Source organism: Panthera pardus, unplaced genomic scaffold (assembly GCF_024362965.1).
Source record: "Panthera pardus isolate Hobbes unplaced genomic scaffold, ASM2436296v1 HiC_scaffold_2, whole genome shotgun sequence".
Taxonomy (NCBI): Eukaryota; Metazoa; Chordata; class Mammalia; order Carnivora; family Felidae; genus Panthera; species Panthera pardus.
This window is the reverse complement of record NW_026526765.1, coordinates 97820438-97842092: the sequence shown is the minus strand read 5'-3', so window position 1 is coordinate 97842092 and position 21655 is coordinate 97820438. Positions and strand designations below refer to the sequence as shown.

The 21655-nt window shown below is 43.3% G+C and overlaps 1 protein-coding gene and 1 non-coding gene across 9 annotated transcripts; both read right to left on the bottom strand.

Annotated features, from left to right (window-relative positions):
* Positions 1 to 10571: 10571 nt before the first annotated feature.
* On the bottom strand, positions 10572 to 20772 carry ZBED3 (zinc finger BED-type containing 3). 8 transcript variants are annotated; one of them, XM_019462953.2, is made up of 5 exons: positions 20640 to 20760; positions 17567 to 17752; positions 14266 to 14338; positions 12622 to 12757; positions 10572 to 11749 (listed from the first exon to the last, which is right to left on the bottom strand). In XM_019462953.2, the coding sequence occupies exon 5, from the start codon at positions 11730 to 11732 to the stop codon at positions 11031 to 11033; it is 702 nt and encodes a 233-aa protein (XP_019318498.1). In that variant the 5' UTR covers positions 11733 to 11749; positions 12622 to 12757; positions 14266 to 14338; positions 17567 to 17752; positions 20640 to 20760; the 3' UTR covers positions 10572 to 11030. The 8 variants fall into 8 exon arrangements, with proteins under 8 accessions (XP_019318498.1, XP_019318497.1, XP_019318499.1 ...); XM_019462952.2 differs by lacking the exon at positions 17567 to 17752 and adding an exon at positions 15656 to 15803; XM_019462954.2 differs by having other exon boundaries at positions 17567 to 17704; positions 20640 to 20757.
* Positions 14465 to 14602, bottom strand: LOC128778486 (small nucleolar RNA SNORA47). The gene has a single exon (XR_008424072.1). It is a non-coding gene; the product is annotated as a small nucleolar RNA SNORA47 (small nucleolar RNA).
* Positions 20773 to 21655: the final 883 nt, after the last annotated feature.

Sequence of the window (21655 nt, the reverse complement as noted above, 5' to 3'; positions counted from 1 at the left end):
GCACAGAACCTGATGTAGGGCTTGAACCCACAGACTGCGAGATTATGACCTCAGCCGAAGTCGGACACCTAACTGACTGAGCCACCCAGGCACCTCTAAAAAGTCTCTGTGGCAGAGTGGTAGAGCTTGGGTTTAAATCTTTATTCTTTTCATCCCAGTGGACTATTAAGAGCACCGGCTTACGAGTCTGACTGACCTGGATTCACATTACAGCTCAACCACTCCTGAGCTGAGTGATGTTTAAAAGTTTATTTAAGCCTGTATACTTTAATTAGTCTTCATGGAGTCACTGGGAAGTTGAGATAAGGCCTATGTCATATTGAACAGTACATAATACTGTACGTACATAATATGTACGTTATTATGTACAGTACATAAGAAGTCCTCAAATATTAGCAATTTTTTGTGTTGTTATGCCCTGCTACCCATAGCAAGGGTACAGTTTTAGGAGTAGCATTCTGCAGTGGGTATGGTGGTTATTGAAGTGAGAGCAGTGGGGCAAATAAATGGATGGGTCATCTTCACTCCTTGAGGTGATGATAGATAGGTGTGGATAAGAAGGCTGACTCAGGAGCTGGAATTCTTTCTTTCTTTTTTTAATTATTTAATGTATTTCTTTAATTTACATCCAAGTTAGTTAGCATATAGTGCAACAATGATTTCAGGAGTAAATTCCTTAATGCCCCTTACCCACTTAGCCCATCCCCCCTCCCACAACCCCTCTAGTAACCCTCTGTTTGTTCTCCATATTTAAGAGTCTCATATGGGGGCGCCTGGGTGGCTCAGTCGGTTGGGCAGCCGACTTCGGCTCGGGTCATGATCTCGCGGTCGGTCCGTGAGTTCGAGCCCCGCGTCGGGCTCTGTGCTGACAGCTCAGAGCCTGGAGCCTGTTTCAGATTCTGTGTCTCCCTCTCTCTGACCCTCCCCCATTCATGCTCTGTCTCTCTCTGTCTCAAAAATAAATAAACATTTAAAAAAAAAAAAAAAAAAAAAGAGTCTCATATGTTTTGTCCCCCTCCCTGTTGTTATATTATTTTTGCTTCTCTTCCTTATGTTCATCTGTTTTGTCTCTTAAAGTCCTCCTATGAGTGAAGTCATATGATACTTGTCTTTCTCTAATTTCACTTAGCGTAATACCCTCCAGTTCCATCCACGTAGTTGCAAATGGCAAGATTTCATTCTTTTTGATTGCCGAGTAATACTCCAGTGTATATATATACCACATCTTCTTTATCCGTTCATCCATCGATAGACATTTGGGCTCTTTCCATACTTTGGCTATTGTTGATAGTGCTGCTATAAACATTGGGGTGCATATGTCCCTTTGAAATAGCACACCTGTATCCCTTGGATAAATACCTTTAGTTCAACTGCTGGGTCATAGAGTAGTTCTATTTTTAATTTTTTGAGGACCCTCCATACTGTTTTCCAGAGTGGCTGCACCAGTTTGCATTCCCACCAACAATGCAAAAGAGATCCTCTTTCTCCGCATCCTCGCCAACATCTGTTGTTGCCTGAGTTGTTAATGTTAGCTGTTCTGACAGGTGTAAGGTGGTATCTCATTGTGGTTTTGATTTGTATTTTCCTGATGATGAGTGGTGTGGAGCATTTTTTCATGTGTTGGTTGGCCATCTGAATGTCTTCTTTGAAGAAGTGTCTATTCATGTCTTTTGCCCATTTCTTCACTGGATGATTTGTTTTTTGGGTGTTGAGTTTGGTAAGTTCTTCGTAGATTTTGAATACTAACCCTTTATCTGATACATTGTTTGCAAATATCTTCTCCCATTCCTTCGGTTGCCTTTTAGTTTTGCTGATTGTTTCCTTTGCTGTGCAGAGCTTTTTATTTTGATGAGGTCCTAGTTGTTCATTTTTGCTTTTGTTTTCCCTTGCCTCTAGAGACGCGTTGAGTAAGATGTTGCTGCAGCCAAGATCAAAGAGGTTTTTGCCTGCTCTCTCCTCTAGGATTTTGATGACTTCCTGTCTTATATTTAGATCTTTCATCTATTTTGAGTTTATTTTTGTGTATGGTGTAAGAAAGTGGTCCAGGCTCATTTTTCTGCATGTCGCTGTCCAGTTTTCCCAGCACCACTTGCTGAAGAGACTGTCTTTATCCCATTGGATATTCTTTCCTGCTTTGTCAAAGATTAGTTGGCCATACATTTATGAGTCCATTTCTGGGTTCTCTATTCTGTTCTATTGATCTAAGTGTCTGTTTTTGTGCCAGTACCATACTGTCTTGATTACAGGAGCTGGATTTCTTTTCTCTTTTTTAAATTTTTTTAAACATTTATTATTGAGAGACAGAGACAGAGCATGAGCATGGGAGGGGCAGAGAGAGGGGGAGACACAGAATCCGAAGCAGGCTCCAGGCTCCAATCTGTCAGCACAGAGCCCGACGCGGGGCTCAGGCTCACAAACTGTGAAATTATGACCTGAGCAAAAGTTGGACGCTTTCCCGACTGAGCCACCCAGGCGCCCCCAGGAGCTGGATTTCTTAACGAGTACTGCAGAATGAGCAGGAGACTAGTTGATGATAGACAGTGAGAAAGGGTAGAAGGTATTGTATGTGACCGTTTGAGGTCATCCTCCAAGAAGGGGTGGATTCTGCATGACTTTGGGAATGAAGCTTCTGGAGAAAGTGACAGGGACATCTAGCAGGCCCACCCTGGTGTTCAGTACACTCTAGAAGCAGGAGAACTATAGGGAGAACTGAAAGAGGAACTAGATTTCAGACAGTAAAATCTTTCAACAGCACATATTCATTCAGCAGATAGCCTTGGGGCCCTTAGTACAGGCCAGGCACTATTCTAGGCACGCGGGATACAGTAGTAAATGGGACAAGACTGTCGTCTTGGAGCTTATGTTTATTTTTAGATGGTATTTGTAGAATGTAAAGGCCAACTGGTCATATGAAGCCCTTGATAGTTCCTGAGCGTTAAACAAAACAGTTTCTGTTCATTTCAGAGTTTTTGCAAAAGTTCTTGGGGTGGGAGGGGAGCAATTTGTGTTTTTCAAATGTTTTCAGATCTGTCTCTAAACAGGACCTTTTTAGGGGAATCTTATCATCTCTGCCTTCAAAAAATTTGTATTCATGTTTTTGAGGGTTTTGGATATATAGACAACAGTAAAACCTTACTGAGGCTGCCGCCCTTCATTCAATTATGTATCTCCTCTGGTTACCTGAGAGTGATAGTGACTCTGCTTACTCAGACATTGGGTATTGTGGCTCTTAGTCTGAACGATAGATCATTAAAGTACCAAAAAACAAAACAAAATTAAAACCATGAATCAGGTCATTGGAAATTGGAGTTGATGGAGAACATGTAAATCAGAAAGTCCCTGGAAGATGAGAAGCAGACACCCTGGGGAGGAGGTTAATGTGAATGGAGGCATACATCGTCTTCTGCCTGCTACCTTTTTTCATCTGCGTTAAGATGCCATGGTATTTCATTGTCCAGAAAGCAAAAGACAGGGAGAAGTTGGTGGAATATTATTAAATGTATTCAAGCTAGTGACAGTGTGTTACTTAGCTTCCAATTACTAGTAGACTTCAGAGGCCAGGAAGGTTTCCAACTCATTCATCTGATCATTACTTATCTTGACCAAAGGCCCAGGAGAATATATACCGAAATAATAAAGCTTTCATTAGCACTTAATGCTTTTCCTTAAAGCCTTTATTTTAATACTATGAAATCAGATTTCAGAGAATGTCATAATTAAGATTTTCATGAAAAGAAGCATTTAATACTTTTTAAATATGTAATGACTCCCAGTGCTATCTGAATTAATTCACATCATAAACCCACTAAAGTGAGCTTTAATGTCTACTATGGCCAAGCTACCTTTATTTAACCTTAATATATAACACTATCAAGACCAATTTATGAACCACACAAAAATAATGATTGCTTTATTATAATCACACTTTATTAGCCTGAAATGTTAATCTGGTTAACCATCTACTGTATTTATCAGCCTGGGCTCTGAATGACTGGCAGCTTTTTTCAAAAATCAAAATTTTCCTGGAAAGATGAGTATTTGCCAACTTAATGATGTTTTAAAGAATGTGTCAGAGACTCTGAGAGCAACTCTAAAAGAGGAGTTCCAGAGATGTTTTAAGCATGGAAACATTTTTGGAATAACTGTTTAGTCTTTCCTTTTTTTTTAATCTGATTTTTTTTCATATTTTAAATGAAATTTTGAAAGAGAGAGAGAGGGAGAGAATCCCAAACAGGCACCACACCATCAGCACAGAACCTATTGCAGGACTCGAACCTGCAAACTGTGAGATCATGACCTGAGCCAAAATTGAGTCAGATGCTTAACCGACTGAAGCCACACCCAGATGCTCCAAAACTATTTAGTCTTTCAAAGTGACTACTTTGAAGGGAAAAGCACTTAGATGGATAGATTTTGGTATATTCACTTATAAGATTGTCAGACTACTTTATAGTCACAAGTCATATAGAATTTTGACTGGATTATCTCATTTGCGATAACAGGTATGGAACTTATGTCTTGATAGAAAAGGAGTTCTGTCGTGAAGGAAAATGACTTGGCCAACTTTTGTGGCCTGTGAGCAGCTGCTCTCAGGAATCATCTGAGGGAACCTGCTCTTTCTGAGATCCTTTGGATTGGTTTTGCACTCCCATTCATGTAAGTAAGAGAAAGAGAAAGAAGGCATAGTTACTGAGTTTAAACTCTGTATCAGAATTTGCCTGAATAACATCTTACTTAGTCATTATAATAACTCTGTAAGGTATGTATTATCTCCATTCTACTGATGAGGAAGCTGGGTTTCAGAGAGGTTAAGGTGGTTGCCAAAGTGACACCTAACATACCCTGGTTGGGAACTGAGATTTTTTAAAAGTATTTCAATATTTTTCTCCATTGTAATATTTGAGTTCTCTTTCTCTTTTTTTTTTTTTTTTTTTTTTTTTTTGAAGCTTAAATTTTAATTCGTATCTGACTCCAAAGGCTTGATCAGCTCTTCACATATCACCACCTGGCCTTCCTAGTCAGCAAGATCCTAATTAGTGCTCAGATATTTAAATATTTAGCTCTTGACATTATGGAGGCCTCTGATTAACCCTCAAGGCATCCTTCACACCCACCTTTCAGGTATCTGTCTCAGAAAAGTTTGTGAGTACTCCCTGCACCTGCATGAGGCAGATTTACAAGGCGGGGAAGGTTAGGACCCCCATTAAAGTATTGATTTCTGGAGAATAGGGGCCCCCCTTCAAGCTCTGCCTTTCTCATGTACCCTCAAACCTGAGCCAGGCAGGATAATGCTGTGGTAGGCAGATAATAGACCCCCACCCTTGCCCCCCAGCAAATGTTTATGTCCTAATCCCTGGAAACTATCAATATGTTACCTGGCAGGGAAGAATTAAAGTTGCAGAAAGAATTAGGTTGTTAACCAACTGACAGTAAGATAAGGAGAGAGTCCAGTAAATATGGAAGAGGGTAATAGAGTGATGCAATCTGAGAAAGATTGGCCCTTGCTGACCTTGAAGGTAGAAGGGGCCAGAAGCCAAGGAAGGTAGAAGGGGCCAGAAGCTGGAAAAGGTGGCATTCTCACCCAAGGCCTCTAGAGAGGAACACAGCCCTGCCGACATTGAGTTCCATCTCAGACTTCTGACCTACAATTGTAATAAACTTGAGTTGTTTTTAGCCACTATGTTTGTGGTAATTTGTTACAGCTGCAGTAAGAAATTAACGCAAAGGCCAACCCCACTTCCTTAAGGCCTGGCTTAGCATCAGCCCAAGAGCTTGTGGGTGGAGAGGAGCCAGCATCAACCCAAGTGTCCATAGGTGCTCCGGCCAGGATAGTACTGGTGAAGAGGTGGAGCAGAAGGGAGGCCTGGAAGGAGGTGCAGCTCTAGCCCCAGGTATGGCCGGGATCCGTGGATTGAGCTCCAACCTCCAAACTGTGGTGTGAGGCCACACCCTTCAACAAGGTGAAGTGACCAGGTGAAAGACCACGTCACCTTGTTGGAGTATGTGATCTCGTTTGTAAAATATGGGCAGCTAAACCTGCCCTACCTGCAGGGTGTCATGAGGACAAAAAGAGTGGGTACGAGAGAGTGTACTCATTACTGCTGTATACATTTTCAGTTCTAGGGAGTGAGTGATAGAGTTAGTACCTCAGTACTATGGAAGAAGTTGGATCCACTAGTATTATTTTTTACTAATAGGCATGTCACTTTCAACATTTATTTCTAAATTTGCAATTAACAAGAAAATCCAGTTAAATAGAACAACTCATTGACTTAAAGGACAATTGATGTTTAACTATTTCATGGGATCATACCATGTTAGCAGCCAAAGAGGACTTGAATGATGACCTCATCCATTTTTCAGACAAATAAACAGATTCAGGTTGTGGAAAAGTAAGAAGTTCAAAACATTTAGATATATAGTTCCCTGATTAGTGGCAGCAAAACCAAAGCCCAGTCTTTATGAATTCCTTCCAAGACGTTAAAGACATGGACAGTCATTTAAAATAGAAACTCAGCTCAAACCAAGCCAAGCTTTCTCCCCTTCTGCAGCTCCCAGGGTGACAGCTTAGATGTGTAAAGGGCCCTAGCTGTTTCAGCCTTGGCTGTTAGTACTTTGTTTTGCCTCCCCCTCCTCCCTGACAGATTTTAACTGAAAGAAGTGACTGATCACTTTACATCATGGCAGGCCTTCAGGAGTTGGGTTCAGGGCATTGTGTACCCCCATTCCAGCCACCCACCTCGCCACTGTGTGCATTGCTCTCAAAGGCAGCACCTGGATGACGCTCTTAGTAAGCCCAGGCACTTAAGTCAGGGAAGCCCGGCCAATATAGGCAAGGTGTGTCCCTATCACCCATTGCCAGTGATAACTCTGTGAGCCGACTGTGTCACAGGCAGAGAGGCCAATGCAGGCTTATGAGTCCTGACAGCCCTCATGCTTTGCTGGACAAGCCAGCGTAAGTCCTCAAGGCCAAAGAGGCACAGTATCTATTGAGGTTGGAGTCAGGTGAACCACCATAGCTGCAGTCTTCTGATTGAGAGCAAGCCACCCTGGGGCTTCTTTTTCCCCCCTCTGTCAAATGATAGACCAGACAAGGGCTGCATTTCTTTCTAGGCTTTTCTAGAACTGGGGATTACATCAGTCCTTGTATTGGAGGTTTTGTTTATTTTAACTAAGGAAGTAGAAAGCTGATGGTCAGGAGTTCTCATTTGAGAAATGTGAATTATTTTATTTTTGATTATAAAAGTAATTCATGCTTGGTATAAAAAAAGTACAACAAGGCAGAAGTATATAAAAGAGAAAGTAAAATCTCTCCCACAACCAGCACTAAGTTAATCAGGCCCCTGATATTGTTCCCCCGTCCCCTAAACAGAGGCTACTGGTGCTCCCATTAGTCATCTTTCTTGAGGAGGCAGTTAAAATTCTAAAACTCAGTCTTTGCTGGTATTAACGGTTCTAACAGTTGGTGGAATAGAAGAGTAACATTGGTAGAAGCTTTTTTTCCCTTCTAAAAATTCAAATTCCTATAGTATAGCCCAACTTTCAAATCCACGTGAAGAAGTTACATTTCAATACTTAATAGAAATAACATACTATTATTAGAATAATGTAAAAATTATGAAATACAAAAGAATAAAATACATTACAAAGTTTACAGAAGTTTTACTAAGATGACAAGACTTTGGGGGATTGTTTTGGTTTTTTAATTTTTTTTTAATGTTTATTTTTGAAGGAGAGAGAGAAAGGGTGTGAGCTAGGAAGGGGCAGAGAGAGAGAGGGAGACACAGAATCTGAAGCGGGCTCCAAGGCTCTGAGCTGTCAGCACAGAGCCTGATGAGGGGCTCAAACCCACGGACTGTGAGATCATGACCTGAGCTGGAGTCAGAGGCTTAACTGACTGAGCCACCCAGGCTCCCTGGGGGATAAAAACATTCCTGATAATGACATACTAGTACAATTGATTGGATTCAAACCAAACAGCCCAATAATGGACATTTACATACAAAATGCCATGAACCCAGAGAAGTAAAGAATCGTCTCTAAATTAGAAATCAAGGAAAGCTACATGCAGGCAGTCAAATTTGAGCATGGTCTTTGTAATGGGTGGGATTTTTCATACTCAGAGTTTGAGGGGGCATTTTAAGTGGAGGGAAGGCCATAAGAACAGGACACGTCAGGAAGAACAAAGAGTCTAGTTTGGCTGGAGCATACAGTACATGTAGGGGAAGGGACAGATAAGACTGGCACCAGGGTGGGGGCACTTGAATGTCAGGCCACAAAGTTGAAGCTTAACGATGGGTGATGGGGCTGGGGGTGGGGGCTTTGAGCAGGAATTGTGATATAATCAACGTTGGCTTAGAACAGTTCCTTTGGCCAAGCTGAGTGTTAGGAAGGGGGCAATTGGGGAAGACGAGGATGGGAAGATGAACCCCAGATGAATGCTAAGTGAGGCTTGATCTTAGCAGGTGGCATCAGAAGGAAGACAGGTGTGACACTTTATAGAAATAGCCTCAGTACATTAGGGGCCTAGGATTGAGTGAGATGAATTCAAACCTTTTTTCTTTTCTTCTTTTAGAGAGAGTGAGAGTGTGAGTGGGGGAGAGGGACAGAGAGGGAAAGAGAATTTTAAGTAGGCTCCATGCTCAGCAGAGCCCAACACAGATTCCACGGCCCTGGGATTATGACCTGAGCCAAAATCAAGAGTAGGATGCTCAACGAACTGAGCCACCCAGGTGTCCCTCAGTGAGATGAATTCAAATCCCACTCTCCCTCATCATTACTTAGTTCCCTGAGCTTGTCTCTTCCTCTACAAAATGGGCATAAGAATAATTAGGTCATGGGGTTGCTGCCCATGCACTTATTCTAAAGCATTTGGCACAGCTCTGGCACATGGTGCCAGTATACCTGGAATTAGTTAGGGAGGAAACTGGTGTCCACACAGTGACTAGCAAGGGAGATGGTGCAGCAGCTAGGAACAGGGCATCTGGAGGTATAGACTGAATTTGGATCTCAAAGCTACTACTTACAACCTACTTAGCCCCTATCTCCGTTTCCTTAGCTGTAAGTGGGCACAGTATTACCTCCTCAAGGAGCTGCTGTGAGAATAGAGTCGGATGGTACATGTACAGTGTGCAGTATATACCTAATACATTCTCAGAGCCCCATAAATGTTATAATCGGGTGAGGGGTGGGGATGTGGAACTGAAGAGATTTGCCCTTTCCATCTGCAGTGGCACGCTATACAGAGATAGAGACACACAGCAGGGATTGGGCATGAAGGGCAGAACTTGGGAAGAAAACGTGAGGCTGGAGGTAGTCAGGAGTCACTGGCACAGAGGCAGGTGGGCCACGAATGAGCGCATAAATTGGGTTAAGGAAACAATCAAACCCAGAATAAAGGGCATTCTAGAAGCCAGAGGGCTGGGACTCTCAAAAAGTGTCATGGAGGGGCGCCTGGGTGGCTCAGTCGGTTAAGCGGCCGACTTCGGCTCAGGTCATGATCTCGCGGTCCGTGAGTTCGAGCCCCGCGTTGGGCTCTGTGCTGACAGCTCAGAGCCTGGAGCCTGTTTCAGATTCTGTGTCTCCCTCTCTCTGGCCCTCCCCCGTTCATGCTCTGTCTCAAAAATAAATGTTAAAAAAAAAAAAAAGTGTCATGGAAAAAAAAGTAATAAGGGAGCTATTCTAGACTAAAAGAGACTAAAGTTATGAAAAAGTAATGTATGAACCTTGATTGGACCCTGTTTTGTAAGAAAGATAAAAAGACATTTTTGAGACAAGGGGGAATTTTGATTAAGGACTCTGTATTAGAAGCTATTAGGATATATAGACTGAAATACTTCAGGATGAAATGCCATGTATGTTTGGGATAGAGGGCAGAGAAAATAAGGCAATATGTTAACAAGTGTTCAGTCTAGGTGGAGGGTATATGTGGGTGTTCATTTTACTAGCAAGATGAAGGCTGAAAACAAATTATATTCAGCTTACGGGTCCAGTGTAGAATGGGAAGCTGACCTCCAGGAAAGGACTTAAGTATGGGGAGGAAATACAGGCAGCAAGGATAACTGGACCCCTCTTGGGTAGTGTTAAGCTGGGGACAGTCAAGCTGGGCAAATCTTTCTTTTTAGTACAAGGGGAGACGTGTTGCTGAGGAACCAGAGTAGTCTGGGGAAGGGAGGGAATGAGTCAGAGGAAAGAAGAAACGGTAATGGAGCAAAGGTCCAGTAAAGGTGGAAGAGGAATGGATGCAAACGGGAAGAAGTAAAGGTGACCTCAGATGGGAGAGATGTCTTCTCTTGTGGCCCAGAAGTGAGGACTGTTTTGTGGGGAACCAAGCTCCCTTCCTAAGGAGGGAGGAGCTCATGTTTTGCTAGTAAGGAAGCGTAAGGCACAAACGCACCACAGCTGCCACTGGGTCTTAAACGGAAAGGGAACAGCTGGGGTGCGCTCTCTTCAAGCTGGGGAGCAAACAGGGGTTCTCCCAGATTGCTCTGATGAGGCACTAGGATGACAGGGTAAAGAACAGTTGTGGAGGCTAAATGGCCCCCTTTTCAGAACCTCGTGCCTGGCAAAGCCAACTTGCCAAAGATTTATTCATGAGGAAACGAATAAAACTCTCCTTGGATAAAACGCTCGATCCTCATTTCCGTGCTCCCTCCACCCTGGGTTGCCCTGGCAGGTGTCCAGCCACGTGGTGTGGCAGTCTTTGGTACGTATGGAAGTTACAGGACTCCGGGTAATATAGGACGGAGCTGTCCTTCCAAGAGGAGTTGCAGGAAAACCACCTCCTTGCACCGAAGCCCAACAGCAAAGGAGGCCCCTGGAGCTGGTGCTCCCAGGCATCCCGAGGCGTGGCGGGGCACAGAGCATTAAGTGATTTTTGGTTCTGCTCTGGTTTCCTAAGTGCTTCTTAAGGGTCCACATTTGCAGATCTTGGTGGGCCTGAGATTCAGCTCCCAGGTGAGGCTGATCCGTGGACCACTCTTGGAGTAGCGCTGGCACCGGAGGGGTTGGGAGTGGAAAGCGGCCCAGACCTACAGGACCTTGGTAATTATGTAGCCGTCCCTCTCCCCCAAGGGCTCTTCTTTGAGCGGAGTCTGCAGCGGAGTAGAGGCCAAGGCCAGGGCGCCTTCGCGGCGGCTCACTTCCCGCAGCCGCCCCTGCAGCGCCTCCCTCTCGGCCTGCAGCTCCCGCCGCGTCTGGGCCGCCGCGCGCTCCTCCTCCTGCAGGGCCCTGCGCCTCAGCTCCAGGGCGCGCTCGCCCTGCTCCACCGCCGCCTCGCGCCGCGCCAGCTCGCGCTCGCGCAGGCTGCAGCGCACGGCCAGCGCGCCCATCTGCTCCAGCAGGCGCGCCCAGTCGCCCTCGGCCGAGGGCCCGCGAGGAGGCGGCGGCGGCGGCAGCGGGCCCGGGGCGGCGGCCGGCGAGCTGCGGGCGGAGCTCTTCTCCAGCTCCCGTCGATGCGCGCTCTTGAGGTGCCTCCACAGCGCCGGGGTGCCCGAGTGGAAGCCCGGGCCGCGGCTCACCTGCTCCCCGCACAGCCGGCAGGTGGCCCACTGGCCCGCCGCGTGGCCCGGGCGCGCGGGGGCCAGGTGAAAGTAGCCCCAGGCCTCGCAGTAGGGCGCCCCCAGGCGGCCGGGAGGGGCCGGGGCCAGGCCGGGACACGGGCCGCCCTGCGCCGTAGCGTCGTCCGGCGCGCCGCTGTCTTCCATGGGCGTCGTCGGCTCGTCACTCCTCATTCTCTCCGCGGCGGCGTCTGCGTTCGAGGGAGAAACAGGTAAGGGCAGCCGCCAGCCACACACACACACACACACACACACACACGCACGCACGCACACACACGCTCACAACTGAGGAAACCCCTTCCGTTCGGGTAGTACCTGGGGTGCTTTTAAAGTGTTAACTGTTTATTCCTCAGAAAATGTTCAACGTGTCCAGGCCTTCTTCCCTGAACTAGGAACGCTCTTCAAAATCACGTGGGTCCGCAGCTAGCGGGTAGTTACACTAAAAACTGGGAAGCCAAGCTTCTTCAGTGGAAAAACCAGCTAAACAAGTGCTCTTGTATGTATGAGTTTTAACTTTTTATTTTTTTTAATGCTTTTATTTATTTTTGAGAGAGCGTGAGCGGGACACGGGCTGAGAGGGGGAAAGACACAATCCGAAGCAGGCTCCAGGCTCGGAGCTGTCAGCACAGAGCCCCACATGGGCTCGAACTCATGAACTGTGAGATCATGACCTGAGCTGAGCTCACAGCCTTAACCGACTGAGCCACCCAGGCGCCCCTTTCCTTTTCTTCTTAAAAATGTACTGCCTTTTCAGAACAAGAGCAAGGCTCCGTTTTGTTTTCTTCTCTTAGTGTTAGGGAACAAACTGTAGAAACGAGCTGACAAGAAAGCTTTGGGAATGAAAAATGTGTTTCTTACACTTTAGGGGTGAAAGTGCCAGTTGAACAGCTTTTTAAAAACCTCTCAATGAGGGAACTTTTTTCAAAATAAGTCTTTGTTGTGTGAATTTAAAAACAACGTGCTTATGAGGAAAATGGCAGCACTAAAAACCACTAAAACTTTAGTTTTAAAAATGTATGTCTTTAGGAAAACAAAAATACAAAGCAGTTTTCTAAATCATTACCTTTAAGTTAGGTATTAGGCCATGTCCTCTCGGCCTTGGGGGGTCCCTGTCATTGCCTCATGGTTTCCAGCCAATGTAAGTTCTCAGGTGGACACACTGAGCAGGAATCCTGAGTTCTGAAGAACCATCAGCAGTGCTAGGAGTAAATTCAGAGGACAGGCAGTGAGTAAAAGAAATTCAGCAAACCGCTCCCTAAACATAGATACTAGAAATGCTGGCTAGCACCATGTTCGAGTGTTCATGTTTTTCTGACCCTGTCACAGGTGCTCCAGTTACAAAACAAAATTTGTTTTCTTTATTGCTCATCACAATGCAGTGTTCCCTTCTATATATTTAAAAGATAAAAGGCTTGATCACTACTTTTAATGAAGGAAGAAAATAAAGAAAAGTAAGAGCTACTTGCTCTGTCCAACGTGTATGTTGTTAAAAGGATCCAAACACAACCCAATGACTGTCACTGCAAAGTCTTTTCTGTTAAAACAATTTATCATAGCAATAACCTACCAACCAAGGGGGAATTAAAAAAGGTGAAGTTGATTCTTCAGAAAGTAGCTTCACAAAGGAGCAAATGTGTGATTCTAAACAACTTTGTTCTGGAACTTTAAAAATAGTAAGAGAACACATGGAAGACTTGGAGCTCTTCTGAGAATTTATTTCAGGGGGAATATCAAGGCCAAGATGCGCCATGAGATAGTCAGTGCCCATTCATACTGTCAGGCTTTGAGCCAGCAGCAGTGGAGGTAATAAAGTTCCAGAATCTTTTTGGTTAAACGTTAACTGGGAATGATGGAAGGCAAAGTTGGAAAAATAAGTTGCTATAATAGCAGTAGTGTTTAGCGTAAGCTTTTATTTCAATTGCTAAGATTCTTGTTACAGATACATTACAGTTTTCCAAAGCTCACTTTTCCCCCACCAAGCAAGTCTAATCAGGCTCAGGCATGACCTTTAACATATCGCTCGTATTTTTAAAAAAAGAGGGAATTTACCAGAATCATCAAAAAAGACAAGTAAGTACCAGCCTTCTTCTAACAAAAGAAATAGCTATTTACATATTTTCTGATACATTAGGCATTGATTTGAATATGGTTACTCATGAAGGCCAATTATGATAAAACATCTTTAAAAATTAAAGGCTAAACTTTCTCCAAGAGATTTACTAAATCCCTGAAGTCCACAAAAAGGGAGTAATAGGATGAGGAGGGGAGTTACAGACCACTTTCAAGGATAATTTTCTTTACGCTTAGTAAACATTATGGTTATATAACATTATGGGTAGTCAACAGACCAGATTTTAGTATTAGAGTTTGTTTTTGTTACCCAAATTTACCTAAAAAAATTTTTTTTAGAATTCCATTTCGTCTACATTGGAATCTTCTCTTTTCAGAGTTCCTTGTTTTATTGCTAAACATAAATAAAAGTGGAGAGAATAGTTTTATGAATCTTTGTTTTTTTATAAATTAAAAGAGATTTAAAGGTATTCTAGAATATCAAGACTATTACTTTGAATTCTGATATGCTTTCTTGAGCTGGGGGTTGAAAACTATGCATAAGCTGTAGACTGTCTTACCTGTGCCACACTCTGAGAGTGGTCATTACTGAAGTGCCCCTAAAAGTACCAGAGGTGAACAATTAGTCATGCTTTACCTCCCTGCAAGATGTCTCTGGGTTTCTTCAAAATCTGGGATGCCCAGAGGAGTGCCACATACATGAATGCCATCTGTTATAAGAGCGAAGGTGGAAACAAGAGTGAGAAGCACTGATTCTGATGTCTTAATCAGAATTAAGACTTAGTGGACTTAGACTTAGTGGACTGCCTCATCTGAGCCATGGACAAGCAGCACTACAAATGTCGGCCAGCACAGCGCTGCCCCTCCAAGGGCAGCAGAGGGACATCCTCTGCCTTGGCAGGCCTTCGCTCTCGGAGGTCTTAACCGGTGGAAGGCAGCACAGTACTGAACTGCCTCACCTTCTCAGTCCTCCGCATACAGCTACATTCTGGTTCAATACAGTCTTCTGTTCAGACTAAGTATCTAAACCGTGACCAGCAATCTGTGGCCACAAGTCATAACAGCCTTCCTAGTTCTGCTAAACAACCCCTCAGCTTGTTTCAACTTTTCCTACAGTGCAGAGGGAGGGAAGCTGCCTAGCCAACCATCTTGGCTTGGAAGAGAACCCTTAGTTAGCATCTTCAGTCACAACCCTAATACACAAAGAGCTCTAACAAACTGTCAAGAAAAAGACAAATAACCCAATAAAAAATGGGCAAGAAATATGAATAGGCAAATGACCTAAGAACAAAATTAGATGGCCAAGAAATATGTGAAAAGATACACATCACTTCTATTCAGGGAAGTGCTATTAAAGTAACAATAAGGTTTCAGATCTGTCGCACTAACAAAAATGAAGAGGTCTGTCAGCCAAAGCTAGAAGGGAGGCAAAGAAAAGGATACGTTCATACATTACTAGTGGAGATGTGAAGGCTTTTAGGAAAGCAATCTGGCAATTTCTATTAATTAAAAATAAATACAATCAGGGATCCACTCCTGGGAATCTATTCTGTAGAACTAAAAGTACTAATACGTAAAGTAATGTATTAGGATATTTAATACAGTATTATCTGGGATGTCAAAAAACTGGAAACATGGGAACACCTGTCAGAGAATAGCTGGGTAAATAATGTGTTCACACCAGGGAATTTTGTGCAGCCATTCAAAGCATGGATTGGAACTCTGCTAGATGACCTAGAGGGATTTCTGGAGGAATTCTACAGGGAGAAAAGTCAGATGAAGTATGTATAATATGTCATTATTATTAAATAATATATAGATCTGTGTAGGATATATTAAGATTTTATATATATCTGAATAAAAATAAGGAGATACACGGTTGGTTGAGGGACGGTTGAGGGTGTGGCAGCTAGTGTGAAAGGAGAAAGGGAAGCATCCAACACAAAAGAGGAAAAAGGTACTAAGAAAGCATGCACATCTGTGGACACATTTAGGTAGACTACATATATGGCAGGGTCTGTACATACGTAGAGAGCAAGATGGAGTCACTCATGTCAGGCAAGGATGTAATGAATCAAGAAAGCAGACAAGGGTGATGAGCTGAGAACAGATACTGCTAGAACTGTTAACTGTCTGGGGGCACCCAGAACTGATAACCAGCAAAACCAAGGGAGCCTGGAAGAACCGAGAACCGATAATCTTTAGACCCAGAAGTCTGAAAGGGCTAGACTGATGAAACTCGTTTAAAAAGGGAAGATTGTTGAGGCAAACTGCCGGATTCTCCAGATGCTGACCCTTCCATGTCCCACTGGCATCAGGCAACTGCCACTGAAGGCTCTGCTCGTTTGATCTCTGAAAGTGATGGAGATCCTCCACTGCTTGAACACAGTAAGCAGGAAGCGCTGAGTGGACCCATACTGGTCAAGGCCTCATCCCAGCTGTGTGCTCATGGACTGACTTCGCATTTCATTCATTAACTTACCCTTACTGTATCTTTCTTGTTTTGCGTGTCACGTACGACGCCAAGTTAAACACGTAGTGAAAGGTCTTTGAGTTTGGAATTCTGAATCTGCTTTACAATTATGTTAACCTTGCTTTATGATTAAATAAAGCTGACATTGTGGAAAGACAGAACTTGTGTACATGCCTTCACAGAGTGCTCGTGACAGCATAAATACAAAATAATTTAATGAAACAATCCTTGGGTATGTGAGCTCAGGCTGGGCTAAGCAACCTTAACTATGGAGACTGGAGGATCAGTCCGATGGGGCATAGGGTGCTTCCATCTGGCCGTGGAAGGAACCCAGTGTGGAGGGTTGCTCGATATCAGGTGGTTTGCTGTGCCCTGCCTGAGCAGAAGGAGAGTCTCGATCCACACCTCACTCATCTCCCTAGCACAGGCAGGCACTCAAGGGACATTGCATTCAATGTAATGACCTGACTCTACTTTTCTTAGGCCCAGCTCACCAAGTCCCAATCTCCCCATCTGTCAAGGGAAATGATAAGATTATCTGCCTCTAAACTGGTGGCTGAAATCAAATAATGCAGATGATCTCACTGTTGGACTCTCCAGTGCTATATCATATAAATTCAAGGCATGAGCAAAAAGAAGCTACCAGCATTTACTGTTCATACATGCCCACATTAAGATCTTAGTAGCTAAAGGCAGTGTTATGTCTCTCTTTGACATTCTATTATTCACTACAATAGGTAGTTTAAGTTGGAAGAATTCCCTTGAGGGTTTTTGAATATAAAAAACAAAGAATCACAGATCCACCTTCCCTCCCCAACCCAATTTATTTTCATTTCCTAAATTGACCTACATGCAAATTAGGTTGCTCACCTCTCAGGTAGAAAATGATGGAGGAAAAAAAAATTGATGGGGAGGTCTGGTTTCCTGGAGCCCTTTGATATGCATTTCTTCCTTACCAAGTACCCAACAAAAACACACACCTATTAACTTACGGTTAGCTAATATGAAGAAAATGAAAAATAAGAACTCCCTAAATTTTTCCTTAGTTTTTTTTTTTTAAGACAGAGGTGGTTTTTTTGTTTTGTTTTTATGTTTATTTTTGAGAGACAGAGAATATACACCTTTGAGTGAGGGAGGCACAGAGAGAGAGGGTGACAGAATCCAAAGCAGGCTCCTCGTTGTTGGCACAAAGCCCAACATGGGCCCCGAACCCATGAACCAGGAGATCATGACTTGAGCCAAAGTAGGACGCTCCACAGACTGAACCACCTAGGTGCTCTTCTGCTTAAACAGTTTTTAAATTATAAGAAAGGTGCCAATGAATGTGATTATTTTCCTTACATCCATTCACTCCATCCATTCTCATTCAAATTGCTCATTGTGCACCTGCTCAGGGTCAGGCAAGGGCTTACTACCCAGGATGCCAAGGGAAGACCCACATAATCCATCCCCTCCAGAAGCTTACCATCTGGTGAGGAGAGATGCTTCCAGCAATAATTCTGATAGAGGTGGTAAATGTCAGAGCAGTGTTCACTCATGAGGGTGAATTCCATCACACGGTGTCCATGCTGGGGAAAGGGTAGGCCTTGGGGGCCCTATACAACTGTTCATGCAGAGATTCCTGCTTCAGCATCTCTTCCCTTTCCACCTCCTTCAGGGCCCAAAAACACATTGCCACTAGTGCTAACTCTCACCAAGTTCTTTAGTTTTATAACTAGACCTCCAAGCTCATATTTTATTTTTTTAAGTTTATTTATTTATTTTGAGAGAAAGCAAGAGCATGAGTGGGAGAGGGGCAGAGAGAGGGAGACAGAATCCCAAGCAGGCTCCATGCTGTCAGCACAGAGCCTGACATGGGGCTCGATCTCACAAACCCTGGGATCATAATCTGGGCCAAAATCAAGAGTCAGACACTTAACTGACTGAGCCACCCAGGTGCCCTCCAGCTGATATTTTAAAATAAAATTTCTTCTTCTTTTTTTTTTTTTTTTTTAACTAGGCTCCATGCCCAACATGGTGCTTGAACTCAAGACCCTGAGATCAAGAGTCGGGTGCTCTACCAATTGAGCCAGACAGGTGCTCCTAAAATAAAATTTCTTGATGCTAAATGAAAGTAGCTAGGGGCACCTCGGTGTCTCAGTTGGTTCAGCCTCTGACTCTTGGTTTTGGCTCAGGTCATGATCTCTTGGTTTGTGGGTTCGACCCCCACGTTGGGCTCTGTGCTGACAGCATGGTGCCTGCTTGGGATTCTCTCTCCCTCTCTATTTGCTCCTTCCCAGCTCATGTGCACATTCTCTCTCTAAATAAATAAGTAAACTTAAAAAAAAAAAAGTGGCTAGCATGAAATGAACAGTAGAAGTTTTTTAGTCCGGTTTCAGAGGGAAAAAAGCTGAAAGAAAAGCAGATTTTTGTTATTTCATGGAAGAGGAGAGAGTAGTAGTGTACCACCCTCTGCTCTCTCCCAAAGGGAGTTTCATTTGAGTATCCACTATTTGGAAGGGATGGTAAGAAGTTAAAGTCTGTGGAAGATAATAAATTCACATGAATTACTTCAAACTGCATTTAAAGTTTTATTTGCAGTTCTCTGAAGTTCAGTCTTCTCAAAACCTATCAGATTAAAATGGAGATTCTTCAGTATGACCCCCCTGAATACCAGTATAGAGAATAAGGGAGATCAAAACCTGGATGAGTAATTTGTGTAAATATGTGTGTATGTACATAAAAAACATGACTGGAACATTAAAAAATCATCCTATAAAACAAACTAATTTTTTTTATTTTACACTTAAACCTGAACATAGACAACATATTAGGCAAGCTAAAGGCCAAAGAACCAGGCAATGTTCTCAAAAGGGAATAACAAATGAATTATAGCTGTATTTGTCCTTCCACACCCAAGGCCAATCACTTCAGATGGATTAATCTGGCAGGATTACAAACAAGTATGTGTAGGTTGAGCCTGGATTTTAGTAAGAAATTCACACTAATGCAAAATCCACATAGATTTGTGTGGAAACAATAAAAACATTTTCATTTACTTCATCCACCAGTAACTTTAATCAAAGCAGAACATAATAATTAAAACAAATAATTAGCCTTGACAATTGACCCAAATATCAAGGAAAACACAATTCATTCATCTGTTACTTGTCCCTCTCTGTAGAAATATTAGTTTACTAATATTAATTAATGAATTAATCTGTTTATAAACAAATCGAGACAATTAGAAAAACTAGTCTGGAATCACCAGGCTGAAGACTTTGATGAAGTTAAAAACCAAGTAAAGTGTAGATACTTGGCTCAGGCAAGAAAGGGATAAGTGTGAAAATATTAGATAAAGGTTACACATGGACTTTAAAAAAATTTACTGGACCCACAACTAATTATATGGAGAGTCAGAGATGTTCTCTACATGTCTTAAGCCAAACTCTTAGATACCTCTACCATTAGCTAAAAGGCTCTGATGTATTCTCTATTCATGCATTTTTTTAAATGAAAATTTTCTACCCTGAAGTGGACCTTTAGTTCAGGCCTACATTACTTTAATACATATGTTCCTGAAAAGAAGAGTGTTGATCCATTTTGTCTTGTAAAATGCATACTTTGATATGAATTAGAAGAATTTAAAGCTGTCCTACTTTGAAGGCCTTTGTAACAAAGAATTTTTAATTGAGAATTTCCTTGTTTTGGCTCTTGGCCATTTTACACATTGTTGTATACTTTTTATTGTCCTTTGCCTCAAGCTATTTTTGGCCAAAAAGGGTGTACAAATAATAGATTAATGCGAAGTGCATAAAATAATTACCCTAATTATGTTAATTTATTAAGCTCGCTCTACAACAGTTTCTCTTAAACACCCTATCCATGTAGTCTGGGCTAATTAGAAGTTCGGATGGTGGTTATTTTTTTCTTTCATGGAAGGAAAAATAATTTTGCTTGGTAAGCTTGGGGCATTTGGCTACTGTCAGTAGTTACAGCAAACTGCTCCTGTGTACTCAGAGAGGATCAGAAAATTCTTTTGTTTGAGTATCATGGAAGTGGGGGCAGGGATTGTTTGAGCATTTGGCTCGCATTCCGTTTTCTCTTCTCCAAAATTTGAGACCTTAAGATAATCTCAGAGAAAGAGCACACTACAGGGCACCCAACCACTTGCACTGTTAAAAGTGTGACTGCAAAAAAGGCAATTTTACTAAAAAGGAGAGCAGATGATTTTCGATATTCCCAAATAACTTTTTTGAAGGGATACTGTGGAGGAGCAAAAATGAGGTGCTAAAAGAAGCTGATCGGTGCCTTTATTCAGACTTTGGGGCCACACGCATCTTTTACACCGGGGACAACCTGACCACAGCGAAGGAAGGGCACGTCCGGCGGCCTCTGCACCAGCCAGTCTGTGATAATAGCGGACACTGGCGTTTGCGGGTCGAAGGCTCACCTGCGGCCCCGAGGCTTGTGGCTGGTCCCCTCCCCCCACCCCTGGCCTGCGGCGCCCTGACCCAGCCTCCGGGAGCGCCACAGCATGCGTGGTGGCGCACACTCACCCCATCACCCCCGAAGCGTGGCGGGAGCGGAAGGCGGGCTGGAAGTCTGGGATCGCCCGGTCGCCTCCAGGATCCTCGCAGACATTTTGTCCTGTGCGGAAACCACTGCGCGCGTCTCCCTTAAAGACACAGCGTTCAATTCACGCTTCTGGGGGTAAAAGTGGGGGTGGGGTGGTAACGTGTGGCCTATAGGGGAAAGGACTGGGGAGTCACTCCTTAACTATCCAGGTCCACGAGTGACAGACTTGTGGTTGCCAAGGTTTAAAAATGATACAATTGTTTAGTGCTTTTAGAAAATGTAATTTTTATTTTATACTTTTACATTAACCTTCCAAGACCTGGATTCCTATCTTGAGTCTGAGTGCAGTTTGCATCTTTTCAGGTTTAAGGAGTCTGATGGTTCAAGTTGTTGCCAACTGAACCACGGTCTGGACAGATAAAGGTTGGGCTCGTTGGTGCTCTAAAACTTAACAATGCTAGCTAGTGGTATCAGTCACCTTTTTCATGGATTATGTTGAGGTAACAACCCCTACAACTCAGTGATTTACAATAACAAAGATTCATTTCTCAAGCAAATTATATCTGCTGCAGGTATCTTTGGCTCTATTCCACTAGTTTCATTCACTCCAGGCTCCAGGTTCAAAGATCAACTTTTTTGGGACACACTCACCTCACCACGTGCTGGAATCAACTTTGAGGGAAGAGGAGTCCTAGTTTGTAGTGTTTGCTGTTTCCATGATGTAAATACTCACCTGTGATGTAAAAACCCACTATGGCTGATTTCAAGCTACTTTTAACAAGCTACTGTTAACAAGTTTAACAAGTGGCTTGCCAAATTTCTGGAAATGTTACAATCAGCTCTTATACACCACTGGTAGGTGCTGCTCTTAAAACTTAAAACACATTCTGTGCACCTCAGTTCTGCTCACATTTTATTGGCCAAAGCAAGTCATATGACAAAGCCTGTTGTCAGTGGGGCCAGAAAGTACACTCTCAAAAGGAAACCTTGCAAGTTA

What these genes read in the sequence shown, in the direction of transcription:
- ZBED3 (XM_019462959.2), bottom strand. Translation starts at nt 11,732, where the DNA reads ATGAGGAGTGACGAGCCGACGACGCCCATGGAAGACAGCGGCGCGCCG.